The sequence below is a fragment of the Calidris pugnax genome, unplaced genomic scaffold (assembly GCF_001431845.1).
Source record: "Calidris pugnax isolate Ruff unplaced genomic scaffold, ASM143184v1 scaffold30, whole genome shotgun sequence".
Classification (NCBI taxonomy): domain Eukaryota; kingdom Metazoa; phylum Chordata; class Aves; order Charadriiformes; family Scolopacidae; genus Calidris; species Calidris pugnax.
Window position 1 is genome coordinate 877,104 of NW_015090776.1, and position 17,093 is coordinate 894,196.

Genomic DNA, 17,093 nt, shown 5'->3' on the forward strand with positions numbered 1-17,093 from the left:
GGTGTTGGGGTGCAAAGGACAAGTCAGTACAGCCTTTAGCATTCACTGTTGTTTTCACTGCAAAAGAGATTAGTTAACTAAATGCTCCTGAGGTGCATTTGGAAGCCAGTTTAAATATTACATGCAAATACAACAAGAAAATTCTTATGAAGATACGCCTACACATCCTTTTGTCTGTTTGCTTGGTTTGTAGTAATCTCTGGCTCAACCTGTGGTGCATTTTATATTTTTAGAGTAAAAACCCTTTAGGGCAGCCATGGTGTCTTACGGTTTGACATGGCAGCCATTGTGCTGCTGTTGGAAATATTTCATACGTAACAATAATGTATTTCACTTGGAAGTCAGATCTTATGCTTTTGCATTCCTCTCATTGAGTGCCTCAGATTGATTCTGGCTGTGCTTTCAGTCTGCTGGCTCCCTGTCGCATACAAAATGTGAATGAACTCTTGCACACTTACTTAAACCACGAGGCTTGCATTTTTCTGCGTGCAAAAACAGTCGTCTTGTTCGGAAAACATCAGGTGGCCATAGATTTAGAACAGGACAGAGAAGAACAGAGGCATGCTGTTAACTCCTGATGGGTAATTAAACAACCCTTCCCCTACACCCCCCCGCCAAAAAAAGCCTAAACCAAAATTTAACAGACAGTAAACGTGGATGATTTCTGTTTTATCTTGCAGCCTGATTTTTTTTTTTTTGCTCTTCCTTTCCCCTTTACTTGCAAGCTATACTTATTTTGCATTCTGACTCAATACTTCCACATAATTATGTGTGTGTTTTGATTTGTGTCCATTGCCTAAGGACTTAAGTTCAACTGCAACACAGCATTCTTAAACTGAAATACAAATGTCTGCAGCGGGTTCAGCACCAGCTCACGCAACCCGTGCTGCTTTCTGCTGTGTCTGAAGAGATGGGTTAATGGCCAGGTGCTGTAGTTACAAGAAGGCAGTAATTTGTGTAGGTATGCAATATGTATGGTTGCCATACGTTTATGCAGTTTGTCATACAAAATGGAGAATTTGTCATAAAGGAGATGCCTCTAGAATTGGCACAAGGATGTTGCCATCACAGGTATGGTACATAAAGATGTGTTCATACCTAGATACTCTTTTTCTCTATGTGTACCAGAAAAATCCTAGCAGATTCCATAATCTGATTCCCTGTCGTGTCTAGATAAAATAGTAAAAATGCAGTTTGGCCTGAACTGATGATTGAACTAATATTCTTGGACTCTTTCACTGCATAAAGGTTCAAGCTGGTAACTTTTAGTATTAGGAAACATTAGCTTGTTATTACTGCTTTTTCTGCTCAGGACCTACCCTGGAGAGGACTCTTAGTTTCAAAACAAAGGGTAGTAAAAAGTACAGCCATTGAAATGAAGTTTGTAATGCACTTTAGGTATGTATTCACGCTGCGGCCATAAAAATGGTTTACTTACTGCTAACCTATTTCTTTCATAAAAGATTACAAAACCTTGGCAATAGAGATTTCTCACAGTAATTATTATAAAATGTGTATCAACACTTCCTTGATATTTTTCCTTCCACAAAAATATCTTATGTTTTTCAATTTCAGTTTATTGAGAATCAGTCTTCTGCTAAATATTTTCTCCTCTGTCAGAATGCATTTAATTTCCCACACCTACAGTTTTATTTTCCAGCTACTCGTATTACCAAAACCTGTCACTCTCGCCTTGTTGTTTATACTGAGTGTAGTAGCAGTTTACACTGATTTCCTGAGTCAGTATAATTTTAATTTCTGTGTACTGTTTGAGCAAGCTTTACAGTGTGAAAGGAAAGCCAACAATACAGTCAGGATGAATAAAACCATTTTGGGTTATGTAATGTGCATTCATGCTACTATTATGCAACAGAATTATTACTTGTGGCATCCTTAAATCCATTTTGAGTTCTGCAGTGTTGTCCGCTGTCTCGTACAGGATATTATTTGTTTCTACTGAGTGAGTAGAAAGTGATGATGAGCTCCACTATAAAATTAAATTACATCCCTGGAAGGGAAAAAAATAGTGCAATACTTTTACAGGAAAACTATCACAGTGTTCGACTACCAACAACATAGGTACTGGTTAAAAAAATGGTATTTACATTTCTGAATGGTCAAAATACATTTTTTTCATGGTCACCTATAATTTTCATAGAATGGTGTGACACTTGCCACATTAAATGTCTGACTGTGTTAGTGGTAATATCAGTCATCCCTTCTCTTTGCTATACTTGGCATTTATTAAAAAATGACAGCATATTTTGGTTTAGCATTTTTCATAAAAGAAGCATGGCAAATGGCTTCACTGACCTATCTTTCACAAACAAAATTTATATAATAGCCTTCCTCTAATATTTCCTAGAGTAGATGTAGACTTGTTGTCATCTTTAACATCCAGGCAGCTTATAAATATGAGAATAATGGAGAATTTTTAACTGCTGTGTGGTGGTGTTGTCATTGAGCTGATATCATAGCAGTATTAAATGGCATCAAAATTCAGTTGTACTGGAAATAATCCTGTGATGTCTAGCCTTATGTCAAAATAATCAAGGGTCATATAACAATAAAATAGGGAATTAGGTAGATGGGAGGGGATGCAATATTAAAATTGCAGTTATGCAGTAATTGCAGCATAAGCATTGAGGTGGATGAGACCAGATGAGGCTTGGGACAGGGTTACATGCAGACTCAAAGGACAAGGCTTGACATTTCAAGGTAGACTGAGTTATTTATGGGCTGGGATGATGACTTTAGCAGCTGTATTTTTTTTGTATCTGGGAGGATATTGATGTGGATGACGTGAGGAGAAAGGTCCAATGTTGTAGGCCTTTGAAATATAGATTAGTTTAAAACAGGAGAAAGTACTCTGTGTAGAGGCCATAGAGATTCAATGAATCAGGTAACTTGATTTCTACCAGTGTTGTCATGTTGTTACCTGATTCAATGAATCAGGTAACTTGATTTCTACTAGCTTATACTGTCTGCCTTGTATGAAGTTCTTTAACTGGGAAGTTGACATGGCCTTAACCATTTGTACCACATTTTCAGAGTTTAGTTAGCTCTTTTGTAGGAGATTTACACACTAAGTGAATTCCATTATGTGTGTTCAACCTAGCTGCCTACAATATGTATCAGAAAGTTGTGTCATTTAACAAAAATATCACAATGATTTCTGCCAGTATTTATTTTTTTCCAAAGTATTTGTTCATACCTGGGTTTGTACTGCTGCTTGCTTGCTGTGCCCTTAGTTGTTGGCTCATGACAGCATTCTGCAATTGCTTGGTAACAGTGCCAAAGCTAAGGCCAGGTAAAGGTCTCTTCTGTTGAACACTCTGGTGTCTCAAACGTATATTAAGATCTAGACTGACTGGTATTGCATGACACTGGCAGGTGACTCCTCCAAAGATGGGAAGATGGGTGAGGAGGAACTGGGGAGAAGTTTTCATTTCAATAAAAGACGGTTTGTTTGCAAGCTCCCGGTAGACCTTACAAAGAAACTTAGCTGAGATCTGGCATTTTGAGCTGAATGTGTGGATTTGTCAGGTTTTCAGATGCTATTTTTAGGTTCTGCTGTCTGCTTGTTGCAACAAAACTGGGTTGGTTTGGTGCTCTTCTACATCTGCTATATGGACTCAGTGTAGAAATGCTATTGCTTAGTTTAATAGGTTACTTGTCATCTACGGACTCAGAAGTACTTCATAGAGGAGGTCAATGTTAATCTGCCTTTCCATAGCTGGAAAAACTGTGGCACACAGAGGTCTTCCTTATGACTCTACCCAGGGCTAATATTACCATGGCTTGAATTTCAAGAGTGCTAATATTCTCTTGAGCTACCTTTGAGGACCTCCCAGAAGAGACTCCTCTTCTTGCAGGACTGTGATTTAAAGAGCCAAACTCCCTACCATCTGCAGTTAACCGATGTTTTGCTTTGTGCAGCTAACATTTTTGAAATTAAAATGGCTTTCAGTAATCCTGACTCTAGATTACAATGATAGGCATACACTTGAGGAGTATTTAGCAACTCAAGCTCATGGTACAGCAAATCTTGTATTTACATACAAAACACAGGTCTGGATCGTGGTTATCTGAAAACAGAGCATAACCAAGCAGGACGTTTCTACTGTTCACCACTCCAGAAGTTAATATCATCCGTATCTAGAAAACATGAGACAAATCAGAATAACAGGCAAATATGCATTTGGCTACTACTAAGTTTAGCTAAAACTACTGGCCACCATTTGCAAGGAGTGCAACTATTTTCTCTGCTCATCTACAGCCAGATCACTGAAAACTATTTCAAAGTCACGTGAAATATTTGCATATTTGCACTCTCTGCTATGTTTTGTACTATTTTCCCCACTCATTACCCATTCTTTTCTGTCAGATCACTGAAAACTATTTCAAAGTCATGTGAAATATTTGCTCACTCTGCCATGTTTTGTACCATTTTCCCCACTCATTACCCATTCTTTTCTCCTTTATGGTTCCTAGTAAGTAACTCAGCCCAGGAACTATAAGCAGGCTTTGGCACCTACAAATTTCCAGGACAGACTGGAAGCAGTGAGAGTGTGGGGAGGGAGGAAGAGAAGTCAAGGCGAGGGTTGTTAGCAGAAACAGTAATTACTATTTACTGTTTCTGGGGCACAGGGGAACTGTCCCAGCTGCCTATTTCCCTCTCTCAGGGACCCTCTATAATCCATACCTGTAAAACCTTTTATTAGTTTTGACAGTTAATCACTGCCTGTTTTATGCAAGTCCAAAGACTCTATGTAGAGCTCTTCCCTCATGGAGACACTATGTAACACTTCCTTCATCTATGGAAGTCAAAATATTTTACAAAATGGGCTGATTTTAGGGCCAAAATGGGCAATAAAACTTATTTCCTTGCCTTTGTTCTGGTGCATTGCTCACTTAGCTGTTTATACTTGGGTATTTACTGTTCAGTTTGGTGATTGGGCATTTTGGTGTTCCTATGCACTGAAGAGAGGGACAATGCTGGGTTTTACAGAAGTAATTATCCTCTAATACAAAAGGACTTTAGACAGATATTTAATATGGGACACATTTGTTTACTGGGTCAGAAGAGTATTTCTAGTAAGTGTCAATTGATGACAGCTATTCTTCAACAATATAAGAGGCACATGACTAAGAGTCTTACCTGACTTACTGGTTTCTTTTTCTTGCTTTTCTGTTTTAAATTAGGAACTAAGCTTCCGTGTCCAGTCAAAACCACCACAAAGAATATTTATACATAGTGACGTATTATGAAAATACGATGTCCCTGGCATGGTTACAAGAGAATAAGATTATGGTGAACTGCAGGACTGCGAAACGCGTCAAACAAAAAAGAAAATGGTTTAAGTAATTTGATGTTTCAGGTTCAGTTAACTCAATGAAGATTGTACGTCAGATAAAAGAATAGGGTGGGAGGGCTTGTCCTGATTTTGTTAAAAGTCCTTCTAGCAAGAGAGGTGAGAGTCAGGATGAGTAAGAAGCAACGAGAAGGTAGGTGCATAAATCACACAAGAATAGCTAGAGATGAAGGTTTGGAGCAGTTTTTGGTCTCCTTAGAAAGCTTGTACACTGCACAGTGAACCTCTCAGACGACTTGACTCTCACTGAATAATGTGGCTACATTCCTTTGCTGCACAGATGCTTCTAAGAAGTGGGCCAAATTTGGAGGAGGAATTTATATGTTCCCATGGCTGAATAAGTTCCACCATTTGTAAGAGTTAGAGAGTGCCATTTTTATGTAGACTTCTTTGAAGATTCAATTTCTTAATGCACTTGCTTAAACTCCTTTAGATGCATGCAGCAAGAGGTGATGTGTAAATTAGGCTTCTTTACTTTTGCTTTGATTCATTTAGAGCTAGTCCCACAGAGTTCACTGATACCCAAATGAGTCTAAATTAGCATAACTTCAGAAGGTGTGAGAATGCACAGCTCAGCACCATGGTATGCATGATGTTTCTTATTTTCCCCAAAGTGGTTTTAAGTAGCTGCAAGGTGCCCGAGTGAAAGGGTTCTAACTGAGCAACAGCATTTGTGTAAGAGGCTTTTTTTTTTTTCCCTTCGTCTGTTTTTTTTACTCCTAAATCTGAACCACAGCTTTTGTTCCTGTTTGCCAGCTCTTCAGACAGATACCAGCCAGGCTGTGAGCTCTAAGAATAAGAGAAAACGAGAATGCCTTTTGTGTAATGATCATGGAATTAACTGGTCCTGGAAACTCTGGGTTGCTGCCAAGAAAGTTTATTTATGTGGTAAGAAAGGAAAGGAAAAGGGTGGAGCTTTGGAAATCCAGGAATACCCCTAGCTGGCGGATCATAGGAAAGAGCTAGTAAAGATTTTTTGTCTTCCGAGTTAGATGCAGTCAACACCTGATTTCCAGATTTCCAGCAGCATCCAAAATGAGGAAATGGGGGTTAGAGAAGTGGAGGGAGCTCTGCGGAGAGCCCTGTATTAATTTTATTTCCAAGTGCATTGCACAATAAAAGCAGCTGCTTTCGCAAAGGCAGGAATTTACACTGCCTGGAGTCTGCAGGCTGCGGAAGACCTGGCCACCCAAATCCTGCATTTCAAGGCACGGTTTCCTAGAGGGGGAATTCTGCTTCAAATTCAGGCTCTTATCTCATGCAAGCTATTTTCTAGGCTAACAGTTGTACAGAGAGGAGGACAAGGACAGAGAGGAAAGTGATGGGATGCGAGGCTCTTAAATACTGCCAGCATTGTCTTCCGAGTTAGATGCAGTCAACACCTGATTTCCAGATTTCCAGCAGCATCCAAAATGAGGAAATGGGGGTTAGAGAAGTGGAGGGAGCTCTGCGGAGAGCCCTGTATTAATTTTATTTCCAAGTGCATTGCACAATAAAAGCAGCTGCTTTCGCAAAGGCAGGAATTTACACTGCCTGGAGTCTGCAGGCTGCGGAAGACCTGGCCACCCAAATCCTGCATTTCAAGGCACGGTTTCCTAGAGGGGGAATTCTGCTTCAAATTCAGACTCTTATCTCATGCAAGCTGTTTTCTAGGCTGACAGTTGTACAGAGCAGAGGACAAGGACAGAGAGGAAAGTGGTGGGATGCGAGGCTCTTAAATACTGCCAGCACTGCAGAACTGATTGGAAGAGGATGGATGTCTGCACCCGGGGGCCTACCCTAATGAGACTTGAAATGCTTGTGATTTCATTTGATACGATTAGTCTGGTTACTGCTCTTTCTGGTGTGCACTGTTACACGTGGTATTGTTAGTGCAAAATTACCACTTTTCACGGGGTTGTTTTGTTGGGTTTTTTTAATGGTCATGTGGTGCAGACAGGGGGAGTCGGCACAATGTGTGTAAGTTTGAGTCAGTTTAGCATGATTGTCAGCTGCTGTGGATTGTATCTGTCAATACATGTACAGGACAATCTTGTTTTCTTCCTTTTAAGGGTAGCAGGCTCAATTATAAAGTTCATTAAGGTTTTTGTTGGAAGGAAACACAATATCAAATAAGTTGTTAATATCGTTGCAGTTGTTCTTTACAAAAATACTTGACTGGAGTCTTACATAGCACCCTGAAGACGTATTATTAAGTTCTGTTTGGTTTTTGCCATGGAATCAGGTTATTCTTCAAGCAGCTTTTCTATTTCATCTGTCTTGCTGCTTTCTTTAGGTGATGTGTGACTCCATGTTAAATGAAGGATACCTTAGATTTTAATTCTCGCAGACTGGCGTTATGGATGCTTGTATTTTTGGAACTTTTGAAGCTTAATCATTCCATGATTTTATTTTAATTTTTTTTTTGCCCCCTTCCTTCCACCCCTGCCAAGGATGAGTGTAGATATTAAAGGATTTTGCTGGAGAGCCTGTGTGTAAGAAAGCAGTATCAAAAAAATAAGGGCAAAACCTATCTCATTCCTACTATCAGAATGTTAAAGCTGATTCACATTTATACAAACAGTGAAATGAAACACCCATTCTCGATTAGAGTACCTTATTTTTATTGAACTTCTAACTTACTGCACTTTAGGCAGTTTTTTATTCCAGCATAGGGTGTCCATCCAGAAAGCTAATAAAAATAGCTAGAGTGGAAAAATCCCCATCTGGAAAAACTGTAAGTTTAAAGGAAAGTCAACAGCATTTAAAAATCTGTCAAAATCGGTAAAAATGGAGTTTAAGAGACGCTAGTTGGTTAGGTGCTCTTGAAAATTATTTTGCAGAATTTCTAAACAAAACAGGTCTTTACTAAAAGTGGTAATGTTTTAAATGACTAAGCGTGAAGAATCTTTGATACATCATGTAATTATTGTTCTTCCCAGTTGTTTTCTTTCAGTATTCTTTTTCCTGTCTGCCTAATGAAAAACAATCACGTTGATTTCATTCCACGATTCTCCCTTTCAGAATCTCAACAGATAATATTTGCATTGGGAAAAAACTACAGACCAGTGTTTTTTTGGGTAAAAGCGATTGTTTCCAGTGATGTTTCTGAAATAATGACATTTCGTATGTCTCTGGGTAGCAGCCTATTTTTGTACTGTTCAGAATTTGAACTATTTTTTTTACCTTGGGTCTCTACTCCCTCTTGCTAAAATGTATCATTAATTTAGGAGATGGTGGATTATGATTTATAATCCCATTCAAGGTTAACAGGTAGCATTTGTACCTTTGGCCCATGAGACTGTGGATCCATATCTGTATTTTGGCTGTCAAACTGAGTAAAATACGTGGCAACTTTGGGGCATGTGCAGGTTTTGCTTTATTTTCTTGCCATCAGTAGACAAAATGGCAAGAGATCAGCATATCTCGGCCAGTTCTTGCAGAGAAGGACTGATGGGAACTGGAGATGGTGGTACTGAAGGTTGCACAAGATGTCTTGCCAGCTTCATAAAGGAGCGTTGCTTTTACAAACCTAGTAACGTGCTGTTCTGGTAACAAGCTGCTTGTAACTTAGGACCCGCTTACTCAAGCCCTGTATTGGTAGCTGTTGCAGAGAGAAGATGTTTGGATATTATGTTGATAATGGTATCTTTTCCTCATCCTGCAATTGTGTGTGTGGCTATCTTGCACTTTCACAACGCCTTGGTGAGTCAGGGAGATTGTGTGTGGATTCAGGAGCCAGCCTGTACGGGACAAGGTCAGGACCTTAATTGTAACCAGCTTGGAATTGAATTATAGCTCCTTCAGTACTGGGCTGGTTTTGGAGTCAGTTTGTGTTTGAAGGAACTTTTTTGGCTTGGATGTGTTTTAGTGTGCGTGGAGCTCTCCTGTTTCAGCAAGAACTGCGTATGTGGGTACTGTTTTGTGCTGTATAGCTGTAAGATGATCGCCTTAAAAGAGAGTGGGCCCCTCTGAAGGTACAGCATTGCAGAGGGTTACTAAAGATGTTAGACTAGATCAGTACCTACACAACCTCCAAAAATAAGGACTTGCAAGAATATACCTCAGTTCAATCTTTCTACATTTGCTTTTGAAAGATGCTGTCTGTCTTGTAGGAAGCTATTTGCTCATCAGTTACACTCGCAGATTATTAATGCTATAATCTGGTACCTCAAAAATCAAAGTTAGACTGTTTAAAAAACATTTTAAAAATTAGACTATAAAATGGCATATCTGTTTGTTTAGTTTTCATCTTCTAGAGGACCAAGAAAGTCTTACTGAAGCCCTGAGATGTTGAGTTCTAGCATCTTTGTTAGCCACGTTGTTGAAGGAGAAAAATGGAAGGAGCTGGAGAGCCTTTTTTGTTGTTTTGATGCACAAAACAATGCAAAACTTCTGGTGGCTTTAATTGGTACCACATAACTGTAATCACTATGTGCCACTGTCAGAACTTGCAAAAAGCTTTTAATAGCAGTAGATATAGTATTCCTCTGAGCAGACGACACAAAAGCAAACATGAAAACTCTTTTGCCTTTGGGTAGCCTGGTTATGTCAGTGAGGAGATGGCCTCTTGATTAAATCCAGACTGAGCAGTTTCCTGTTAGCATGCTAACTCAGCCCACAATGTCTTATTCTGAAAGTCTGTTATTGAGCTCGTCTGCCAAGTCCTTTTTCCTTTTAAACTTGCAGGCAGGATTGCTAAAATAATACAAATACAAACAGTCCCTAAAAGTCTCTTAAAACCATTTCTAGCAGCTCAATGTTTTGCTGACAAACTCAGTTTTAGATTTTCGGGGCTTGGGGTTGTTTTTTGTTTTGCTTTGGGGTTTTTTTTTTATTTGGCTTCTGTTTTTTAACATTCTCCCAACGTGATGTCTTGGGGAAGTTGCAGTGTTGCAATTAATGGAAAATTTTGTGCATGTATCAGTCTCGGAAGTGGATTCTGCCCTTGTTTGGGTCACAGTCACATCAGTGAATGAGAGGTTTTTATACACACTGAGTAGAATATGGCTGTAAGTCAATACATCATGAGTGGGGCAATCTGCTGGATAGAAAAGTAATAAATACAGTAGTGCAGACTTTCTTCCCTATTTGAAAGCGGTTGTATTGTGTAACTAGTTATTTTCGAAACTATGTTTTAATGGGAAGATGAAAAGTCAGTAAGAAAATTTAATATTCCTTCCGAGCAAGTTTTGCTTAGGGAAAATTTGAATGGAGGAGACATATGTTGTTACTGCTGTATTCTTTTAGTGTTTCTGTAATGATGGTGTCATGTATAATTATATATACCTTTAAGCCAGGTATATAACGTTTAAAACTGCCATAAGACCCGTGGAACAAAATTTTGCAAGTTACCCAGGTGTAATTTCCTTCATTGCCTGTGGGGTTGCTTTGGGATAACAGTGGGTTTTGTACTGTGCATTACCGTGGCTATTTATAAAAGGTATTAAGGAGTTCATGACACAAGACCAAGTTACCCAGTCTGTAGTTTCACAGTCTGTTTGACCAGATGTAAACCTGCAGTGCTTCCAGAAATTCATTTCATTTATTCAGATGACCTTCCAATAGTTTGTTTATTTATATAAATCATAGTGATGTCTGGGGATTTTTGACAGGATTTTTCTTTGCATTTACGATTGTAGACATTTGAACAGGCTCAAGCCATTTTTTTCTCTCAAGGAAAATGACAGTTTGTTACCAGCATTTTATTTGTGCTGGTGATATGTGATGAAGGAGAACTATGTGCTGCTGCTGTATAGTTCAGTGGTCTGAATGTTCCTTCCCACAGACAGTCATCTCAAAAGGTAGAGAGAAATTTTCTGTTAAAAATCATCAAGAAGAGCAATCTATTTATAATCCCCCTCCCCCAAATTATTTTTTATCGCACGTATTTAACAAATAATTATTTAAATTGGTCACAAAAACAATTTTCTGAATTATCCTCTAAATAGTGGCAGAATTTAAGGGAATGTATCTAGTTATTTCAGACTGTAAGCATTAAAACCAAATGCACTTTAAAAACAAGCACACACACCCCCAACACCAAACCCTAATTTTGTCGACAAATATTGTGCCAAACGGAAACTGTAAGAGAAAATTATAATGGCATGTTTGCAGGATGACTTTGACACCCTCCTTGCAAAAGTATCATGAAATATTTCGCATTCGAATGTATTCATGACCTTAGGTTCTATGAGGCAACTCCAAGTTGGTATTTTCATCAAGGGAATCACAAGGGCTGATGCTAAAGTTGTGGTCAGTTCTCATGTTTATTCAGAAGTTAAGTGGGACATTGAATTAGTACTGTTGTTCCCTCTAGTAATATTCTTTGTGGGGTAATGGATTTTCCTTTAGATAATAATATATGATGGGATCATAAGATAACTTGATAGCAGTCAGACCATATTTGTGGAGCACATCAGAGAACTATCTTAAAGTTGAACTTATAAAAAACCTCTGTTATTTAATACAGCACTTGCTGTTTGGAGCACCAAAATTGACAAAATTGTTTAGTAAATAAAGGTGGACTATTCCTGTGAAAAGATGGAACTTAATCTGTGTTTCACCATGAAAGCTGTGTCAGGGATCTGGCTTCTGTCTGATTTTTGTGCTTTGTTTTTGCTTTTACTTTGTAGGCTGAGGGGGACCAGTTACCCCCGGAACATACAGTCAGCCAGTATGAAACATGCAAGATCAGGACAATTAAAGCTGGAACTCTGGAAAAACTTGTGGAGAACCTTCTGACAGCTTTTGGGAATAATGATTTTACCTACATCAGTATCTTCCTCTCAACATTCAGGGCCTTTGCTTCTACTAAGGCAGTACTGGAACTTCTCCTTGACAGGTAAGAATCTGTATGTAATGGAAACTGAGCCAACATTTCCATGATAGGCAGATGTTATCAGGATTTTCTTCCATTACTTTTAGCGGACATAGAATTAATAACGGAATGGACGCATGTCAAGAATAATGCAAAATTCAGAATTTCAGCATAAACATAAAATGCGTATATGCATGCTGCCCACATCTCAACTCTCATTAAAGCATAGTCACCAGGTAGGGAAAGCGTGCCATGTCTGACTGCTAAGGAGCCAAACTGGGACTGGTACAAGAAATTTAATACAGCTTTTCTCCAAAAAAACCCAGAATGCATGGGCGGCAAAGTCATAACTAGAATAGATTCCCACATTTTGCTGGACTCCAGTGTTTCCAGACCAAACTCTCCTGTTTGGGGGCTGCTGATTTGAAACAGGGATTGTACAAACATAAGAAAGAATTCACTATCCCCTTCTAGTACTTTACATGAACATAAAGCCATAAATTTTTGCAGACAGCACAAGAACCGCTTAATGTTATAAGGTTAGCTTTTATGGTCAGACTTAAATCATGTCTGCTTTATCAGTATAAATGCTTAGAACGTGCAACATTAGTTTTTTCTAAATTCTAACCAAGACATGACTGGGTCAGAGGTGATCTTATTTTGAGAGTGTCACATATATTGCATTTTCAAAATCAAGTGACAGAATCATAGGATAGTTAGTGTTGGAAAGGATCTTAAAGATTATCTAGTTCCAACCCCCCTGCCATGGGCAGGGACACCTCCCACTAGACCAGGTTGCTCAAAGCCCCATCCAACCTGGCCTTGAACACTTCCAGGGATGTACAGAGTTATTCTGGCATGTAGTGATTAGAACAGAGGAGTAGCATAAGAACTCTTAGGTTTTGGCTGTCCCACTAGGTAGATAAGGAACAGGGCACAGATACATTATCTGTGCTTTTCTTTTGTATCTGAAAAGGAGTGTAATACTACTTGTATTGTAGGAATGTTATGTAGCTCAATTAATAGCGGTGTCGAAATGCCTAACTGCCAGGACTGCTGTGATTGTAATAGCTGTGGTTGCTCAAGTGCAGTAACTTCACAGCCAGGTAAGAAGTCAGATGAGGAAAGAGCAGCCATCCCAGGGAGCAGACTGTACAGTTAGACTTACTCTGTGAGCTTTACATCTCAGTCCATAACTGTACAGTTAGATTTACTCTGTGAGCTTTACATCTCAGTCCATACCAATTCTGACATGGAACATGAGGAGCAATAAAAATTGACAGGGCATATATACAAGAATATAAAAATGTTGAGGAATTCCTTCTTTTGAATGGGTAATTCTTTCTGTACCCTCAGTTTTGTATTCTGTCTTTTGGGCATACATGTCTTTGAAGACTAAAATCTACCAAGTTTGTGTGGATTCTATTAACTTTAGGAGCTGGCTTGCCAAGTGGCAGTGTGTGATGAGAATGTCTTGCTTCCTAAGCACGTGAATTGCCAGCCAGACACAAATTTATAGCAGAAACCAATAGTGGTGTGCATATACATTGTCACTTTCAGTTAATAATGCTTCATGTGAGATTTTTTTTTACTTTTTATAAAGACACATTTTTAACAGAAAAAGTTGGAATAAATAAAATAGTAACCTTTGCAAGGATGCTTTGGCCAAAATGACTATTTTAAATATCATTCCTCTAACAGTGCAGGTTTTGGTGCTCTGTTGCTGGGTTCCCAGACTGCTCTTTTGAGGTTCTTATGTATTAATGGATTTGTATTTGGGGAAATTTTCTTTCTGTAATCAATGATAACTTGTGAGCAGCTCAAATTATATGAATGTCAGTCAAAGGTGGCTGTAAACCTGATGATATACAGTTCACTTTTCAATTAAAGGCTTCTGTCTGAAGCTTATTTAATATATTATTTATTATAATATTATATTTATTAATATATAATTTAAGATATTGTGCTTATTTAATTTGTATAATTATAGAAGATCCCATGTGTCTGACAAGCAAGTTTAGGATCTACTGCCAAATTTGTTAAGCTGGGTGATCAGTAAAGTGATGGTTTTGGAGAAAAGTTCTTGGAACTGGGAGGCTGCCTTGAGTCCTTGGTGGTGGGCTGGCTTTGGTTGGTGCAAAGCCCCTGAGCAGGACTAGGAAAGAGGTCTTGTAGCTGTTGGGCTGTTCAGTCTTCCTGCGGGCTGGAAGTGTCTGGATCTTTTCCTCTGGGTCACCTTACCTGGCTGGATTCAATGGGTGCTCCAGGTGGTTCTGCTCAAGAAGCCAAGCTGTGGGTGCTGCTGGAGGTCTAGATGAACTGAGGCATGGAAAGGTGTGTTCATCTGCAGCGTCCCTGCTCATTCTTCCCCTCCTTTGCCACTTAATAGGGGACATCACTCTCCAGAATTGCGAATTCAGCCCTTCAGTGACTACTGAAATAATTAAATCTCTCTGCAATTGAGGATTGAAGCATTTTAAACTTGGGGTTGGGGCCAAAGGGGTAATCCACTGAAACAGCAGCCCATCTTACAGTCAATTAGCCTTGTTCTGGTTTTGATTGTTTTGTGGTGTTTCATCACTAGCCATTAAAATGTTCAAACTCTGCTAGGCTGCACTGTTACAAGGATGATGAAAAAGTCTTTTGGGAATCTTGCTTTTGCACTGAAGTTTGTAGAGTCCTCTAGATAAACAGTTCTGATTCCTTCCCATATTTTCTCCTAGTGAAAATAATCATAGCAATCTAGAAACAAAAATGTACAGAATTAGTGAAACATTGACGTTATAAAATCAGATACTCAAAGATCAGGAATTTAAGAGGGGGAAGAACTCGATACCTTTATGAAGTTCATCATCATGGGCTTTAGTTTCTACTTCTGTATTGTTTTCTTTAATGTAGGTATTAATGATAGGATTTTAAAAACAGCCTAAAGAAAGTAATTACTCATTCTGGGCCAGACTTGTGCACTGCTGTGTCCTTCTGGTCTTGGAGAGACCGAGTTCCTGTCCCGTTGGTTTTTGGTAATGTGCTGGCTTGGTAGAAGCTCTGCTTTAAGGAGGGTCATCCTCTTGTGGGCAGGCTTTTAGGGTAGGAAAGGAGAATAAAAGTTCAGATACTGCAGTTTTGCTCCAATCAAATGGCTTAAATAATATTTATAGCAAGGTATCAGGTAAGTTTGGGTAGTCAGGTTGCTTAGTGCAGTAGCAGATCAGGAGCATGCATGACACTAAGGAAGTTGGCCCTGCCCTCCTCCTCTGATGCTGCTTTAAAAGGGTGAAAATGACAGAATACCACAAGAAAGCACAGGGGAAAACTCTCCATAGAATAGAACTTGCTTTTCTGAGCCTAATTCTCATCTCCCTGGCTTGTGCCCCTCAGAGCAAGTTATAATGTCTCCTTCAGAGGAAGGGCACGTAGGCTGCCTGACCTTGTCAACATTATCCCCAGCCTTTTATAATAAATGATAGAATCCACAGGAAATCCTAGGAGGTCACCACTTCCTTCCCCTCTCACAAATCTTAGGAGTGTAGTGTTTAAGAATCCATGGATGTTTCTCTTGGCTTTTTGAATATCATGGATAATCTAGAATTTTATGGCTTGGGACAAAATTTAGATGAAATTTAAGCTATAAAAGTTAGAATGATTTACATGCAGCTGTGGTGTATGAACTTGTGAGGAAAAGCAGACATTATAAGGGAAACTAAAACAGAAATGGATAATAATTGAATTTAACCAGCTTAGTTTTCATCTCTACCGTAGTGTAGAGTAAGTAGAAAAGAGTCTGTATTTTTGCAACTTTCGTGTTAGTGATACTTGTTAATAATAACAGTATGGAGACTAAAGCGGGTGTCGGTGCCTAATCTGTGTTTTGTAAGTACTTGTGGTTTGTTTTCCAGTGAAGTAAAAAAGTAATGAAAAGGGCAGTCTCTTAAAAAAGCAAGTAACGTTTTGACATAGTTGTCAATTTTAGTTTCACATGAAGAACTTGAGCCCCATTTCTTGTTCTTGGTGATAAAGCAGAATTGTGGAGTAAGGGAACAACCATGAATAGCAATGCTGAGCTTTTGTTGTTTGGTCCAAGGGAGAACAGTGATGTGGTCAGATCAAAGAAATCCCTTCCATCTTTTTACAGGTGAGCAGCTCCTGGAGATAGAGGACAGAGTAGGAGGAAATAGCACCTCATCTCCCATTTCCAGGACAGATTTTTGTAGGGAAGTACACATTGATAAGCTTCCTCCAAAATGTATATGTATGGAAGCTGGATTGCCCTCAAGTCTAGTGCATTCAGTTTATGTTGGATTTGCTGTGGATACATCCCTCACTGTGAATGCTGCAGAATTGTCTGATATATGGATTAGAAATGCACAAATTCAGATTAGACGAAGAGAGTCCTGGGAGTCTTGGCAAAATGTCCTTGGAAATCTGGATGTATTGTACCCTAGGTGTGTGGGATATCTGTTGGTCATTTGATGTAGTCTGCAGAATATCCTATGGTGCAAGCGTTAACTGAATCTGGGACATGAAATGTTTATTCTGCTCCAAAAAGGTGAGATGCTCTTCCCTGAGTGACAGAGGCAAATAAAAAAGTAGATGCTGTACTTCAGAGAAACTGAAGTATTAGGGCAGAAAAAAACGAACTTTTAAAAGGTTTGAATAATTCAGAATGTGTGCTTTTGTAAAATCAATTTGTGCTGCAGTGAGGTTTTGTGAAATCTTCTGGGCAAAACCATTTTCCCTGCTTGGGCCTTCCTTTATTAAAATAAGCTGTGATCTGCCCTGTGAGCGTGTGAGGCTCTGCAGCCATCAGTAGCTCCTAGGAGGCCTTTCTGGGCTGCACACTCTTAATTTTCATTTCCTGCATGGCTGTGGAGGAGTTGGTAGTTTTCTTTCTCTCAGTGCGGTAGGATGGACTAAAAGGA

General features: G+C 39.1%; 1 protein-coding gene across 2 annotated transcripts in view; it reads left to right on the plus strand.

Annotated features, from left to right (window-relative positions):
- Positions 1–17,093, plus strand: part of RGL1 (ral guanine nucleotide dissociation stimulator-like 1) — a 112,369-nt gene that overhangs the window by 49,004 nt on the left and 46,272 nt on the right. For both annotated transcript variants that reach the window (XM_014948322.1, XM_014948328.1), the window contains one exon: positions 11,990–12,198. In XM_014948322.1, the coding sequence (XP_014803808.1) occupies positions 11,990–12,198 (209 nt within the window). The remainder of the gene's footprint in view (positions 1–11,989; positions 12,199–17,093) is intronic.